We start from the raw sequence: 10,852 nt of genomic DNA on the forward strand, positions 1-10,852 counted from the left end.
AGGAAGGAAGGAAAGGAGGAAGGGAGGAAGGAAGGAAGGAAAGGAGGAAGGAAGGGAGAAAATGCTGTATAAATTTGGAATACTAAGAAAGCAGTAGGAGTCAGATACTAACAACTGGCATATATGTAATACTTTATCTTCAAAGCATCCTCCATATATTAACTCCTCTGAGCCTCACCTCTCAGAAAGGTATATAAGTATTATTATTCCCATTTTATAGACGAAAAAAATAAGGGATTTTGTCCATGGTCCCACAGGTAGTAAGCACTCAAGGTGGAATTTGAAACCAGGAATTTGTCTTCTTTTCAGCTGGCCCAGCCCAGGCCACCTGGCTGCCTTCTCCCTAACATCATTTCTTTCTTGTGTGAGAGCAGATGTCAGCCATTGAAACCATGACGGAGAAGCTGGAGGGCTTTGCAGGCATGAAGACGGACACCGGAAGCTCCCTGCAACCCCTCCCCCACCACCCCTTCAGTTTCAGGTCCCCACCCCCAACGCTGTCAGACCCCATCCTGCGGAAGGGCAAGGAACGCTACACGTGCAGGTAACTTTCATGTTGGCCAAGTCATTGGGCATCCAACAGAAGGGGAAGGGGTTGGGACACCAATATTCCAGTTTTCCTGGCAACAGCTCTTTTTAGAAGTATTTAAAGTGTATTCTCTAGTATCTTCTGGGGTTGACTTCCAGGCCATTTAGTGGTCTGGATTTTTTGTTTGTTTGGGGCATTTTTGGTAAAGGACCCTCGGCTACCTTGGTGAAGGCCTGACTCTTGGGAGACCCGGGTTTATCACCTTCCTCCAAATTGACTGGGAAAGTCATCCCACACAGCCCCAGACCCTAAACGATTGGGCTTCCTCTCAATTAAATTCAATAAACATTTATTAAATGTAAAACGGAACCATAGGTGCCCTCAATGAGCTTACGTTCCACTGGGAAGAATGTTGTCATCCACGTGGAAACCAGGTGGGAAGCATGAATGGCTTAATGCAATTCCTTCCTAAGTTCCAGACACAACAAAGGTCCAAACGTGTTCCTTTGACGATGGGTCTTTAGTGTAGCCCTTGTGAAAAAGTCCCGGTTCTGAGATCAAAGGACGAGGGTTGAAATCTTGGCTCACGTAACCTAGGATTTAACCTCTCTCCTCCTTGCCTAATTGTCAGCATGGAGATACACACTGCAAAGGGCTAAGTTCATCGGGTATCTCTACTAGGGCTAAAGAAGGCCAAGCCAACCCAGGTCAGCAACAGCAGGGGCCAATCGATAGTGGGATCGGGTCACTTAGTAACCACTACATTTCCAGCATGGGAGAGATAGCCTGGCCCAGCCTCAAAATATAATAATAATAATTAAACTTTGTGCCTCAGTTTCCTAGGGATGTTGGGCTGGATGGTCTCTGAGGTCCATTCTAGACCTAAACATATGAGCTCCGATCATAGCCTTATTCCATGGGCTTCCTACCCTTTTCAGAGGCTCCACAATTCCTATCTGCAGACCTCTCCCAAAGCCTTGTGCCTGACTCCTTCCATCCTTTATATTCCTAGCACCTGGGGGTGAGGATGGGGTTTTTAGCCTTCTTTGGCCTCCAGATTTGAGTTGAGCAGAATTCTTGAAGTCAGTTTTCAACTCTAAGATCTTTGCAATTGAAAACTGTTGCATGAACTCTCCATCATCTATTGGTGGATTATCTGGGGTCAGGGGCTAACCATTATTGCCTTCCAAGGTCCCCAGGATGCTTGTGGGCCATTATACCACCATTGCTGAGGTGTTGAGAGAATGTGGTCCCTGTTGGCACTCAATGCTTCCACGGTCGGAAGCAGGATTGTCTAATAATGGACATCCAGAAAAAAATAGCTACCAAAAAAAAAAAAATGGAGGTCAAGGCCCCTTGTCCATCTTTCCACCAATCACTGGCACACAGATAGTTTTAATTATTTATGACATCAAGTTCTTTCCTCTACTGCTGATTAGCCACTTAGTCAACCAACCCCCAGGAAGTCTGGTATTCCATTCTCCTCCTATTTTCCTTGTTTGATACAAAAAGGTCCCATGAAGCAATCTGAGGATGCATAATAGAGCTAGAACTGGTCATTTTTATAGGTAGGAAAAAAACAGACTTGGGGCATGGCCCAAACTCACCCCACACCTTAAATTTATCCCAGCAGGCAGAGCCCCTGTAACACCAAGAAACAGAATCCAGAGAGTCCACCTGGGAATGAAAAGCACTTATCAAGTGCTTATGACGTAATAGAAAAACGAATACAAAAATATTGCCTTCCTTGGCCTCAGGAAGCTTCCATTCTAACGAGGCAGGCAGCCTACATAAAGGAATGGTGGCCAGGGAAAGAGATGGAGGCGGATCAGTTGTTTCTCTGTTGCTATGGAACTGAAAATGTCGTCTGTGCCCTTCAAACGCCCTTGGTGCAAAGTCCCAGGCGTCCCACCCTAGTTATGGTTCTAATGAAATTAAAGAATTGCGGGACACCACAGAATCCCCCAACTGCTGCTTTGTGTCTCCTTCACCACTTCATAAGGAGCTTGAGGGGCTTAGGAGGGTGACTTTTGGCTGGGGTGAGGACATCTTGAAGTAGAATAATATTCCCCAAGTGGTCCATTGTGGTCACTGATCTAGCCTGAGCTAACAAGGATTATGAAGGGAGATCTTCGGGGGGGGGGGGGCAGCGGGGAAATCATATAATGCATTTTTAATCCATCTGGAAAACATTTGAGGATTATTGGCTATTGGGGATTATCTGTACCAATGGTGGCCGCCATGAGCGGATAAGCTCATTTCAGTTTTGGAAATGGGATCCTTGGAAAAGGCCACATCAAAAGAACCTTGTCAGAGCTGACATGGATTGGGTTTTCCGGCATTCGAGGAGTCTAAAGGTGATGGTGTGTTCATTCCCCACCAGGTACTGTGGTAAGATCTTCCCGCGATCAGCAAATCTCACTAGACACCTTCGAACACATACTGGGGAGCAGCCCTACAGGTAAGGAGTTTTCTGGCTCTGCAAAGTTTTCATTACATTTTTTTAATTTTAATTAAATTTTTGTTGGTGTTTCTTTTTGGATGACTTGCATGCCCCAGTGTGAGCCGTCCTCGTTCCTTCATTCCTTCATTCCCTCTCCCAGAGGCCCAGGCTTTCTAGCAAAGAATGAAAAGGAGGGAGAAAACGGTCCCACAAAAGTAACCAACGCAGTGTAAAAGTCTAACGTTCTACAGCTGTTCGACACCCAGAGAGGCCACCTCTGCAAAGAAGCCGGGGGAGAGAGGCAGCTATTTTTGTGGGGGGATCTGATTCAATCTGTTTGCTTTTGCCTGTACAATGTAGGTTCTACGTGTGGCCAGATTAAGCCTCTACTGACAAGGATTGAAATTTCCCAGTTTAAATTCACTCTTTTGACTTAGAGCATTTCTCACTAAAAGCCTCTGCTGAGAAGCTGATTTCTTGTCTGGGGAGGGGGCGCTTGTTAGCACCAGGTAACTTCACATATCCATCAGATACTAGATTCAGAGCAGAAAGAGACCTTGGAGGTCTGCTCTTTCATTTGGGAAGCAAGTGGCAGAAACAGATGTTTACTTCCCTTCCTGCGGTCTCTAAGGTAATAAGTGTCAAGAATTGAACTCAGGTCCTCTGCCTGTCAATCGAGCATGTTTTTGTTGTTTTTTTTTTTTACTATACCTGGCTCCCTCCCTGATAGGCAAACCCTAACAAAAGCCTTCAGGCAGAGTCCTGGCACAAGTGTCCACAATTTCCAAGACTGGTTGGGCTAAGGACTGAGATGCTCATCACCAGAAGGCAACCCACTTGGTGGGGGAAGCTGGGTTGCTCAGTGAATAGGGCACCAGACCTGGCTCAAGAATGACCTAAGTTCAAATCCATCCTCAGATGGATTACTAGCTGGGCAAGTCACTTTCCCTCTGTCTGCCTCAGTTTCCTCTTCTGTAAAATGAGCTGGGGAAAGAAATGGCAAACCACTCCAATTTCTTTGCCAAGAGAACCCCAGATAGGATCATAAAGAGTCATACCATAAACAACCATAAAGAACAACAATCACTTGGTGATAGATTCTTTGACCATAGCAACCCATAAGCCATCTTTGAGAACCATATAGTTAGAACTGGAAGGCATCTAAGCCAATGACCTTATTATTATTTTGTAATCTCTTACCTTCTGTCTTGGGCTCATTACTAGTCTTAGAATCATTACTAAGTATCAGAGTAGGAAGAGCCAGGCAATTGGGGATCACACAGACAGGAAATGTCTGAGGCCAGATTTGAACCCAGGACCTCCCATCTGCATGCCTGACTCTCTATCCACTGAGCCACCCAGCTGCCTCCCAGTGGCCTCATTTTATAGATAAGGATCTGAAGTTCAGAGAAAGAAAGCGACTTGATCAAGGTCACCTGGGGAATAAGTGACCAGCCTGGGATTTGACCGCAGGTCCCCTGATACCAAATCCAGTGTTCTTTCCACTAGACAGGGGCAGGTTCATTTTCCTCTTTGTATCTTGTATCTGCAGACCTTAGCCCAGTGCCTGGCCCAGAATCCACTTAATAAATGCTTGGTGGATCTGTTGATTTGCATGCTAATTGAATTAAGACATCTGGCCCCCAGTACCTTGGGGGAAAGGTTAAATTGCACCCGGGATGCCTGGGATGGCTGGTGAATGTTGGCCCTCACAAACACTCCTCCCTTCTCCCTGTGAAATGTATGCATGTGGTCCACAATATGTCTAGCCAGATTGCTACAATCCTCGCTCTTGCCCTCCCGTGATCAGCGAAAGCTCCCAATTATTCACCAATCATTCGTTCAGGCTTTCCCCCTCCGAAAGAGGGTGACATCCAGCTAAACAAAGGTTAGGAGGAAAAGATTGATTTGGTCTGTTCTTCTCCCAGAAAATGAGCTGTGTGTTTTTCCTGTAATAGAGAGCTGACTTCTGGATAGTGTTTAGCTGAAATAGCCCCCAAGAGAGCCAGGAACCTTGTTTCTAGAAGAATTTAATTATCATTGATTTCTTTGGCTCTCTCCAAATGGTGACATCCAACTTAGGGTACAATCATTGTTTGGAAAGTTTTTCGGGTTTGTGTTTTTGCTTTCTGCAAAAACCTGGCTTTGTCTGAGAATCTTGGGAGAAAACGGAAAGAATGTGGAACTTGGAATGAGGAAGGATCTGAATTCAAATCCTAAATTTCAGTGTTGAGAATATCCTCCCTCTTCATCTTTTCCATCTGTCAGAATCCCTAGCCTTCCTCAAAGCGACTACATTTCTGGGCAGGGACAAGGGTACAATGAATAGAGCACTGGGCTTGGAATCAGGAAGACGAGTCTTTCTGGCTTCAAATCTGGCCTCAGACACTTATTAACTGGACGATCCTAGGCAAGTCACTTCACCCTGTTTGACTCAGTTTCCTCCTCTATCAAAAAGGAAATGGCAAACTACTTCAGTATCCTTACCAATAATACTCCAAATGGGGTCATGAAAAGTCAGACAAGACAGATTTACCTCAGTTTCCTCATCTGTAAAATGAGCTGGAGAAGGAAATGGCAAACCACTCCAGGATCTCTGCTAAGAAAATCCCAAATGGGGTCATAAAAAGTCAGGCACAGCTGATTTGCCTCAGTTTCTTCATCTGTCAAATGACCTGGAGAAGGAAATGGCAAATCCCTCAAGAATCTTTACAAAGAAAACTCCAAGTTTTGTCACAGAAAGCCAGATGTGACTGAACAACAAGAATCTGTTTAATAAATGCTTCTCAATTAATTGAACTTCTAGTACTCTGCTAAATTACCTTAAATTTATTAGTATTAATAATAATATTAATAATGATGATAGCTAGCATTGATATAAATCTATGGTAGGCAAAGTGCCATATATATTTTTATTATCATGGATCTACTTAGATTATTTTTTCCAATAGGATGTATATAATTTACCTAATATATTTCGTATACAGTTACTACTGTAGGTGTAAGTTGAATTGTTTTGTATCAATATATATGTATACATGTTGGTTTTGCTAATGGAAAGAATGCTCCTTGAGGGCAGGAACTGTTTTCTTTGTGTCTCTGGTGGTCAGTGCAGTTCTTGGCAACTAGAGGCACCTTATTAAATGGCTATTGTTCAAAGAATTATGTGACCACCAAAGTTCAGGGAGCTAAGTTAGAATTTGAACCCAGAACCTCTGACTGCAAGCAAATTCAGTATTTGCTATAAATCCCATATGTTGTGATATAGTCCTTATACTATAAATACATTGCTTCTAAAGAAGGGAAAAAGAAAGTGGGGCCAGGGAATATATTTTATCAGGAAGCTACCTCATCTTGCCTAAGTAGACAGATTCAGTAACATTTAAACTACCTCTTTTTTAAATTCTTGCTGGGGTAGCTAGGTGGCTCAGTGGATTGAGAGCCAGGCCCAGAGATGGGAGGTCCTGGGTTCAAATCTGACCTCTGGCACTTCCTACCTGGGTAAACCTGGGCAAGTCACTTAACCCCCATTGCCTAGCCTTTACCACTCTTCTTGCCTTAGAACCAATACACAGTATTGATTCCAAGATGGAAGGTCAGGGTTAAAAAAAAATTCTTGCTAAAGATGATGAAAAAAATGTACCTGCATGTGTTTCAAATAGAGAAAAAAAGGCTCCCATCTCTATATTGTTTTAAAGTTTGTAAAGTAAAATATCTGACACATTTTCCCACTGGAGCTCCACAATAATCCTGGAGTTTAGTTCTTTTTCAGTCTTGTCCAACTCTTGGTGACTCCAGTTGGGGTTTTCTTGGCAAAGATGCTGAAATGGTTTGCTATTTCCTTCTCCAATTCATTTTACAGATGAGGAATACTGAGGCAAAAAGGGTGAAGTGACTTGCCTAGGGTCACCCAGCTAATAAGTGGCTGAAACTGCATTTGAAGTCAGGAAGATGACTCTTCCCTACTCCAGACCTATGCACTATGTAGTTGCCCACAATAACCCTAGAAGGATAGGTGCTGTGGTTATTGTTTTTTTTACAGAGAAGCAAACAGAGACTTAGAGAGACAAAATTATCCATCCAAGAATACACAGCTAATAAGAATTTGAAGCTTGATTTGAATTCATATCTCCACATCTATCACTCATAGGATCTTTTATTTAAATTTGGGAAAGACCTCAGAGATACTGTTTAGCCCCTTTCATTTTCCAGATGAGGAAAATGAAGCCCTGGAAATTTAAGGGACTTGCCCAAATCACAAAGGAAGTTCTGCTGGAGGCAAGATTCGAACTCAGATCCTTTCCATCATAACCACTGTTCTTTCTCTCCTGCTTCCTCTCAAAGTGGGAGCCCAAAGTAAGGGTTTAATTCTACTTAAGATGTTCCCTGGAAGGTCAAAATCAGTTGAGTTCATTTATCAAGCATCTCTATGCTGAGTTACCCTCTCCTCATGCATTAAGAAGAGATGACTTTAGTGACACTTGTATTTTGCAAAAACCCCACCAAGTCAGCCTTAGAAAGACATAAAACCTGACCCAGGAAGAAGAGAAGAAACCTGCTTCCCCCCAGGCAGCCTAAGTGTTGAGCATCAGGAGAGTGATGTGTGCGATTCCTGAATTACACCCAGGCTTCCAGCCTCAACCATAAAGGGAGCCTCTGGCAGACTGTTGGCTAGATCTGCTGGCAATTCCATGTATGAGGATGGGCTTCGCCTCAGTGTCTGTTTGAGGTTTGTTTTTCTTTCATTTCCTTTCAGAGTCCCTGACCCTGTTATCTTCATTAAGCTAGAACTTCCAAGCAGAGTAGGCATTTAACATGTGGCTCGAATCTGTGTGTGGCCACTTTTAAACTATCTTCCTACTGGTGGGTTTTGGTATTCCTGTATCCTAGCTTGGTAACAGCTCAGGTGCTTTCCTTCTCTGGCTCTTTCCTTCTCCCTGCTTTACTTTTCCTTAGCTATAGATCAGAGATAAAGCTACAAGAGACCTCAGGGGCCATCAAGTCTAACCCCTTCATTTTATATGTGAGGAATCTGAGACTCAAAGAGGATCATAGATCTGGAGCTTAGAGGGTCCAAAAAAATCATTTACTCCAGCGCTCTCATTTTACAGATAAGGAAACTGAGCAGTTAAATGACATGCCCAAGGTCACACAGTAAGTTGCAAGTCCCTCCTCCAAAACTAACTAGCAATTTGGCCATCAGTGTGCCATTATAATTCTCTGACCTCTGTTTTCTCACCTCTAAAATAAAGAATGAAACAATAACACCTACTTCAAGGGTATTTGCTGTTATTAAAAAGTTATACAAATGGGAGTTACTGGCAATGTTATCATTGTCATTATTTTTAGGGGTAGCTAGATGGTCCAGTGGATAGAGCACTGGGTTTGTAATGAGGAAAACTTGATTTCAAATCTAGCTTCAGATACTTTCTAGCTGTGTGACCCTGAGCAAGTCATTGAGCCTCTGTTTGCCTCATTTTCCTCATCACTAAAATGGGGATAATAACAGCATCAACCTCCCAGAATTGTGAGGATGAAATGAAAGAAGATTTTCATTTGTTAGTTTTTTTAATCCTTACTTTCTGTCTTAGAATTGTTACTGAGGGGGTGGGGGAGCAGCCAGGTGGCTCAGGGGATCAAGAACCAGGTCTAAAGATGGGAGGTCCTAGGTTCAAATTTGATCTAAAATGCTTCCTAGCTGTATATCCCTGGGCAAGTCATTTAACTCCCATTACCTACCCCTTACTACTCTTCTGCCCTGGAACCAATACACAGTATTGATTCCAAGATGGAAGATAAGAGTAAAAAAAAAAAAAAAAAGAATTGATATTGAGTATTCTTTCCAAGGCAGAAGAGCAGTAAGGGCTAGGTAATCAGGGTTAAGTGATTTGCCCAAGGTCACATAACCAGGAAGTGTCTGAAGCCAGATTTGAAGAGAGGATATTTGTAAAACACTTAACACAGTGCCTGGCACTAGAAGATGTATATAAACTTAGCTATTAGTAGTACTACCACTGTTCCATTTTTATTATTATTTATATCTTTTCCCTTCTACTCTTTCTTCCTTCCTCTCTTCTTTTATTTCTCTCTTCTTCTTTCCTTTCCTCCCCATTTCTCTCTCTCTCTTTCCCTCAATCTTTCTTTTTCCTTTCTCTTTTCCTTTTAGAAATCCTTCCCTCCTTCTCCACCCTCCCACAGTCATTCTCATCTCATCCTCTTGGAACCAGCACGAAGCCACCAGGATCAGTCCCTTGGCTCTAAGTGGGCGGGCAACCTCTTTGCAGGGGCCCCCAAGGATCCTCGGCCCAGACCAACCTCCCCACTGGTGACCTCTGTTAGCACCTACGGTGGGCACCATCCCTCTTTACCTGCCCCCACTCCTTTTGTTGCCCTCTTGAAAGAGCCTCCTGGTTTTCTGGAGCTGTTCTTTGGGGATATCCCTGATTATTCCAAGGTCCTTCTAAAAGTCCTTCTGTTAGACCTCATTGCTATTCACTGTTTGCTCTGGCTTATTAGCTTTTGGAGTCTAGTGCTGTATTATTTTCGACTGCTCCACAATAAATTCCACTAGCCATTTGTCAGTTGATTCACAAAGCAAATCCCAGCTGCCTGAAAAGTCGGACTTCCCAGCAGCCCCTCTGTTCACTGCTCCCCTAAATTTTAAGTCAACGTCTCTGCCTGGGTCATTTATTTAGATTAAAACCAGGAGAGATGCAGGATCTGGGCCCTTGGAGGCCAAATTTAATACAGGTTCTCTCTTCCCTCCTCCTTCTGACCCCAGAGACATGAGATAGAGTGCCTTTCACAAGTCCCTCTGTTTCCCATTTTTATTTGAACAAACCCTTGATCTACTTCCCATATATGACCCTGGATCCCATCGCTCATAGTCTAAGCAGGAGACGGCAGGTAGAACTTTTCAAAGACTTCCCAGCCACCTCAGCACACACAGCTGCTTCCAAACACTTCCAAGTCTCAGCCTGGTCTGAGCAGTGGATGAGAATACCGACCACATCTATGATTTCATGAGTATAGAGAACTCCCATGTGAGGAAACTCTGTCTACCGAGGCCCATCGGCACCTTCTCTACAGCTTAAAATCTTAGAAAGGGACCTCAAACATTTAGGGGTTAAGTGACTTGCCCAAGGTCACAAAGCCACTCTGTGTCAGAGGCAAGACTTGAACCATGCCTCCTTCCCTTTCTACCCACTACAATGCAATAATATTCATAAAGTGCTTTATAATCCTTAAAATACTACATAAATGTTAGCTATTATTAACATTATAACACTACTTCTTTCCAGCCAGACTATCCATTTGAAAATGTCCAAATTTATTCATTAAAGGGCCAGTTCAAAGAATCACAGAATTAGAGATTTAGGAGAGACAGTCTAATGTAGGGATTCTTAACTGAGGTACCATAAATTTATTCTTTTAATATTTTGACTGTTGTTGGTGAGTCATTTCAGGCATGTCTGATTCTTCATGACCCCATTTGGGGTTTTCTTGGCAAAGGTACTAGAGTGATTTGCCCTTTCCTTTTCCAGCTCATTTTACAAATAAGGAACTGGGGCAAACAGGGTAAAGTGACTTGCCCAGGGTCACATAGCTAGTAAGTGTCTGGGGTCAGATTTGAACTTGAGTCTTCCTGACTCCAAGCCCAACACTCTATCCATCGTGCTACCTATTTTGCCCAATATTTTGATAATTATACCTTAATATAGTTTACTTTTTTAAAATAATCCTCTCTATTTTTATAATCCTCTGTATTTTATTTTGTGCATTGGAAAGAAGGAAGGAAGGAAGGAAGGAAGGGAAGGAAGGAAGGAAAGAAGGAAGGAAGGAAGGAAGGAAGGAAGGAAGGAAGGGAAGGAAGGAAGGAA

The 10,852-nt window shown here is 43.2% G+C and overlaps 1 protein-coding gene across 1 annotated transcript in view; it reads left to right on the forward strand.

Annotated features, from left to right (window-relative positions):
- The window catches only part of PRDM16 (PR/SET domain 16), a 70,740-nt gene that overhangs the window by 34,983 nt on the left and 24,905 nt on the right, over positions 1 to 10,852 (forward strand). Inside the window, exons 7-8 of the mRNA XM_044668651.1 lie at positions 375 to 544; positions 2,913 to 2,990. Coding sequence (XP_044524586.1) covers positions 375 to 544; positions 2,913 to 2,990 — 248 coding nt within the window. The remainder of the gene's footprint in view (positions 1 to 374; positions 545 to 2,912; positions 2,991 to 10,852) is intronic.

This window comes from Gracilinanus agilis, chromosome 3, assembly GCF_016433145.1.
Source record: "Gracilinanus agilis isolate LMUSP501 chromosome 3, AgileGrace, whole genome shotgun sequence".
NCBI lineage: Eukaryota > Metazoa > Chordata > Mammalia > Didelphimorphia > Didelphidae > Gracilinanus > Gracilinanus agilis.